Below are 5,940 nucleotides of genomic sequence, written 5' to 3'. Positions count from 1 at the left end.
TGGGGTCCCCCATCAGATAGAAGTGGAAACGGGGTCCCCACATGAGGTTGAGTTGGATAGAGGGTCTCCCCAGGAAATGGGGGTGGATACTGGGTCCCCCAGCAGATAAGAGTGGATGTGGGGTCCCCCAGCAGATAAGAGTGGATGGGGGGTCCCCCAGCAGATAAGGGTGCATGTGGGGTCCCCAGGAGATGGTGTTGGGTCTGGTGTCCCTCAGCACATAGGGGTAGATAAGGGATCCTCGTGAGATGGAGGTGGATATGGGATCCCCCAGGAGATGGAGGTGAATCTGGTAGATAAGGATGGATATGGGATTCCCAGGAGATATGGAGTAGATGAACCATGGTCAAGGACCTGAAGAAGACCCTTAACATCCCAACATAAGGCAAGACCACCTCCTTGTTGCCCATTTGGGTCTGGTTTGGTTTGGAAAGCCCTTGGCTTCCTCACGGGGTGTTTCCAGGCAAATTCCTCCAGGGCAGAATCTCTCATGGAAATGCTTTTCCTAAAAGCCAGTATGGCACTGGGATGTCCCATTTATGCACGGCCAGATGCTGACTGCAGAGTGCCAGCAAGATGCTGTGTGCAGGTGTCAAAGGCTAGGCTCAATGAGTGTGTATTTAATTACAGAGCAAAGATCCCCACGCAAGGCTGCCCAATTTTATGGGTTAGTCACAGTGACAACATTGGATTTCATGGTTGGGATGGAGAAACAGGAGAAATTAAGTGAATGTTAATGCGACACGATGGGTTTGTGCATCCCTCCTGTGCAGGGCTGGTAGTTCTTCCATTTGGAATCACATGAATGTGATTAGGGAAGGTTTAGGTTGGATATTAGGAGGAAGTTTTTCACACAGGGTGGTGATGCTTTGGAACAGGTTGCCCAAGGAGGCTGTGGATGCCCCATCCCTGCAGGCATTCAAGGCCAGGCTGGATGTGACTCTGGGCAGCCTGGGCTGCTGGTTGATGACCTGCACACAGCAGAGGGTTGGAACTGGATGAGCGTTGTGGTCTTTTCCAACCCAGGCCATTCTGTGATTCTATGAATGTGATTGTAGAGTCATTAAGGTCGGAGAAAACCTCTGGGGTCGTACAGTCTGACCTTATGGTGTGGTGGAACGCAGCAGCAGGAAGCCAACCCTACAGAAGGTGGTGATGATGCTGGGGACCCGGATTACCTCACTGCTCTCTTTGCAGCCATGAAAGCCGACCGCAAGCGCTTGAAGGCAGAGAAAACAGACCTGGTGAGCCAAATGCAGCAGCTCTACGCCACGCTGGACAGCCGGGAGGAGCAGCTCCGCGACTTCATCCGCAACTACGAGCAGCACCGGAAGGTGAGAGTGTGTCTTCTCTTCCTTTGGGGCTTCAGGTTGGACTTTTTTGGGGTTGACCCTAAAGGCCATCTGGGCCAATCACCCTGCAGTGCACAGGGACCCCCACATCTCTGTGAGCACTCAGAGCCCCTCCAGCTTGACCTTGGGAGTCTGCAGGGATGGAGCATCACCACCGTATCTCCAGGCAGCCCAATTTAACTGCTCCCTTTTGCTGGCCGAAGCCCTAAGGCAGCTTGCTCCCAGCGTGCCTGCAAGGTTGGAGCGTGCAGAGCGCGCACACAAACAGTTGCTCTGTAATAAAGAGCATTTTTGGGATGTTTTCGGGATGGAAAGCTGGGGGGTTGCAGCAAGGCTTCCTGTTGTGCTCGTGGTTCTGCCATCCGCAGGCACGAGCGAGCGTGGGAACTCAGCTCCCACAGCTATTCTGGGCTTTTTTCCATGCAAAGGGAGAAATTTGCTATTTTTGAAGGCTGGTGCCATAGGAGCAGCGCTCACAGCCAGCTCTGGGTTAGCTGGGGCAGCCACGGGGCATTTTTTCTCCTGCCACGAGGAAGTCATTGCAATCTTCAGTGAGCAGAAAAAAAGCAAGGAGCATGGAGTGAGGTGCTGGCAGAGCTCTCCAGCTTTGGGGCACGGTGCTTGCATCCTGTTTGTGGCACAAATGTCTCATTTTGGGGCACAGGCATCCCGTTTTGGGACACAGGAGCCTCATTTTGGGACGCGGACATTCTGTTTTGAGGCACAGGCATCCCATTCTGGGATACAGACATCCCATTTTGAGACACAGGCATCCCATTTTGGGGCACGAGTGTCCAGTTTGGAGCACAGGTGTCCGGTTTTGGGATACAGACATCCCATTTTGAGGCACAGGTGTACAGTTTTGGGACACAGACATCCCATTTTAGGGAACAGGCATCTCGATTTGGGGCACAGGCATCTTGATTTGAGGCACAGGCTTCCCATTTTGGGATACAGGTGCCCCATCTTGGACACAAGAACCCCATTTTGGTGCACAGGCATCCCATTTTGGGGCACAGGTGTCCAGTTTTGGGACACAGGAGCCTCATTTTGGGACACGGACATTCTGTTTTGAGGCACAGGCATCCCATTCTGGGACACAGGCATCCCATTTTGGGGCACGAGTGTCCAGTTTGGAGCACAGGTGTACAGTTTTGGGACACAGACATCCCATTTTAGTGAACAGGCATCTCGATTTGGGGCACAGGCTTCCCATTTTGGGATACAGGTGCCCCATCTTGGACACAAGCATCCCATTTTGGTGCACAGGCATCCCATTTTGGGATACGGTGCCTGCAGGGAGGGCCGGGAAGAGGGGATTTTTGGCCGTTCCCTGTCTCAACACCTTCCCCTTGTCGCACCAGGAGAGCGAGGATGCAGTGAAAGCCCTGGCCAAGGAGAAGGATCTGCTGGAACGGGAGAAGTGGGAGCTGCGGCGGCAAGCCAAGGAAGCCACCGACCACGCCAGCGCCCTGCGCTCCCAGCTCGACCTCAAAGACAACCGAATGAAGGAGCTGGAGGCCGAGCTGGCCATGGTGAGCTCAGCCTTATACCATTTCCCAGCTGTGCTGGGTGCCTGGTTTGGGTCAGGGCTCAGCATTTGTTGCATTGAGGTGAATGGAGCAGCGTAGCAGCGTTGCATTTGAGCGTTGTCACGAGATTGCATTTTTAGGGTTTGTTGCTGTATTGCGTGAGTTCATTGCAGCATTGCATCCAAATGCTATCTCCAGTGCTGCAGCATTGCATCCAATACTGATTTCAGTGTCCCCACAGGCCAAGCAATCCCTGGCCACGCTGACCAAGGACGTCCCCAAGCGCCATTCCTTGGCCATGCCAGGCGAGACGGTGCTGAATGGCAACCAGGAGTGGGTGCTGCAGGCTGACCTACCACTCACTGCTGCCATCCGACAGAGCCAGCAGACCCTGTACCACTCCCACCCCGCACACTCAGCCGACCGGCAAGGTGAGACCTCCACCAGCTTTGTTTTTGCATGGGTTGTTGCTGGGATCTTGAACAGGTTCGGTGGTTTTGCACGGAGGGGTCTTGTTTGTTTTGCATGGGTCTGGGTCTTGCACAGGGGTTTGGGTTTGCACAGGGGGTTGCTGGGGTTTAGGACAGCATCAGCTTTCTTGCACACGGGGTGCTTGGGTTTCTATGGGTTTAGGTTTTGCACAAGGAGCTGCTGGGGTGTAGAGCAGGATCTGGGTTTTGCATAGGACACGTTTGTTTTACTGCACCGTGGGCTGAGCCTCTGCATGGGGGTTAGGTTGTGCATGGGAGGTTGCAGAGGGTTTTGCACAGGTTTAGGTCTTGCACAACAGGCTGGGGTTTTGCATAGGGGTTTAGATTTTGCATAGGAGGTTGCTGGGATTGTGAACAGAACCTGGGGTTTTGCACAGGGAATACTTAGGGTTGTTTTGCACAAGGAGTTGCATTTTTGAGCAGGATCAGACTTTTTGCGCAAGTTTAGGTTTTGCAAAGCAGGCTGGAGTTTTGCATAAAGGTTTAGGTTTTTGCACTAGGAGTTGCTGGGGTTTTGGACAGAATCCGGGGTTTTGCACAGGGCATACTGGGGATTTTGCACAGCAGGCTCAGGTTTTGCGTAAGGGTTTGGGAATTGTTGAGTTTTTGAACAGGAACTGTTTTTGCACAGGGGGATTTTTTGCACAGGCTTAGGTCTTGCACTGGGGTTTTGCACAGAGGTTTAGGTTTCGCACGGGGAGTTGCTGGGTTTTGAGCAGGATCACCTGAGTTATTGGTGGATTTGGGTTTTGCACTGCAGGCTGGAGTTTTGCATAGGGATTTAAGCTATGCCCGGGGTGTTGCTGGCTTTTGCATAGGATCTGGCGTTTGCACGAGGGTTTCACTCACGTTGGGGGGCAGCCCTACACCCGAGCTTTGCCACTGCTGACCCCCCATCTCCCCATTGCCTCACAGCAGTCCGGGTGAGTCCCTGCCACTCCAGGCAGCCGTCCATCATCTCCGACGCGTCAGCAGCAGAAGGCGACCGATCGTCCACGCCGAGTGACATCAACTCACCACGACACCGGACGCATTCGCTCTGCAACGTAAGTCCCAGGGGCAGCCAGGTGCTGCAGGGTGCCCACATTGTGTTCCTGCTGTTTCAATATCATCCGTTTCCCTTCTTGCTGCAGGGGGACAGCCCCGGACCGGTACAGAAGAACTTGCACAACCCCATCGTACAGGTAGGGCTGCAATCCCTTGGAAACCCAGCTCCCAAAAGCACATCCTGCATTAGAGAGTGGTTTTTGGGGTACCTAGAGGCACTGATGGAATTATTGAGTTATTCTTTTATGTTTTACCCTAAAAAGCTGTGGGTGTTCGTGCAGATGGCAGCTAGGCCTCCCTGTGGCTTTGCCACGTAGCTGACATCCTGTAGTGATGGCATTGAGAAACCAAACTCCTGATAACGTGGGGTGGGAAGAGGTTGGGTCTCCTGATGACTTCAGATACAAAAGTTCAGGACCTGGACCTCAGTATTCATTGGGATCTGTGTACTTGGTGCTGTTGAACATCCCCAGAGGTGTTCAACATGGAGATGTGCTGGGGATGTGGTCAGTGAGCGTGACAGGATGGGTTGATGGTTGGACTTGATAATCTTGGAGGTCTTCTCCAACCTTAATGATTCTATTTAGGGACACGATCAGTGGGCATGGTGGGGATGGGCTGATGGTTGGACTTGATGATCTTGGAAGTCTTCTCCAACTGTCATGACTCTATTTAGGAACATGATCAGTGGGCATGGTGGGGATAGGTTTATTGTTGGACTTGATGACCTTGGAGGTCTTCTCCAACCTTAATTATTCTGTCATTCTACTTGGGGACACAGTCAGTGGGCATGGTAGGGATGTGTTGATGGCTGGACTTGGTGATCTTGGAAGCCTTCTCCACCTTTCATGATTCTAAGTAGGGACATGATCAGTGGGCAAGGTGGGGATGTGTTGATGGTTGGACTTGATGACCTTGGAGGTCTTCTCCAACCTTAATTATTCTATCATTCCACTTGGGGACACAGTCAGTGGGCATGGTAGGGATATGTTGATGGTTGGTCTTGGTGACCTTGGAGGTCTTCTCCAACCTTAATTATTCTATCATTCCATTTGGGGACACAAACAGTGGGCATGGTAGGGATGTGTTGATAATCTTGGAGGTCTTCTCCAACCTTCATGGTCTGGTGATTCTGTCACATAGCTTAGTGGGCACACGGTGGGGATGGGTTGCACACCCCATACATGGGAGCCTCACCCACGCCCAATGCAGGAACACCTTAGTGACAAATCCCCCAGCAAAACCCCAAAGATCAGCCATACCACCTCCACCCCTCCTCTCCCTGCAGTCTCTGGAAGACCTCGAGGACCAAAAACGGAAAAAGAAGAAGGAGAAGATGGGCTTTGGTTCCATCTCACGGGTGTTCGCCCGGGGCAAGCAGCGCAAATCCCTCGACCCAGGGCTGTTTGATGGCACGGCCCCCGACTACTACATCGAGGAGGATGCGGACTGGTGACCCCTCGCCCCCAAAAATGTACAGCCCCCACGTGTGCATACCCAGTCACAGTGTAATTTAGC

The 5,940-nt window shown here is 52.8% G+C and overlaps 1 protein-coding gene across 1 annotated transcript; it reads left to right on the top strand.

Moving 5' to 3' along the window:
• The first annotated feature begins 1,021 nt into the window (after window positions 1-1,021).
• KAZN (kazrin, periplakin interacting protein) lies at window positions 1,022-5,934 on the top strand. The gene is made up of 6 exons (XM_010722942.3): window positions 1,022-1,334; window positions 2,717-2,887; window positions 3,126-3,315; window positions 4,291-4,421; window positions 4,509-4,559; window positions 5,711-5,934. Exons 1-6 carry the CDS (start codon window positions 1,200-1,202, stop codon window positions 5,876-5,878), a joined length of 846 nt encoding a protein of 281 aa, XP_010721244.1. The 5' UTR covers window positions 1,022-1,199; the 3' UTR covers window positions 5,879-5,934.
• Window positions 5,935-5,940: the final 6 nt, after the last annotated feature.

This window comes from Meleagris gallopavo, chromosome 23 (assembly GCF_000146605.3).
Source record: "Meleagris gallopavo isolate NT-WF06-2002-E0010 breed Aviagen turkey brand Nicholas breeding stock chromosome 23, Turkey_5.1, whole genome shotgun sequence".
Lineage (NCBI taxonomy): Eukaryota > Metazoa > Chordata > Aves > Galliformes > Phasianidae > Meleagris > Meleagris gallopavo.
The sequence above is the reverse complement of the archived record's forward strand: the minus strand, read 5'-3'. Positions and strand labels throughout refer to the sequence as shown.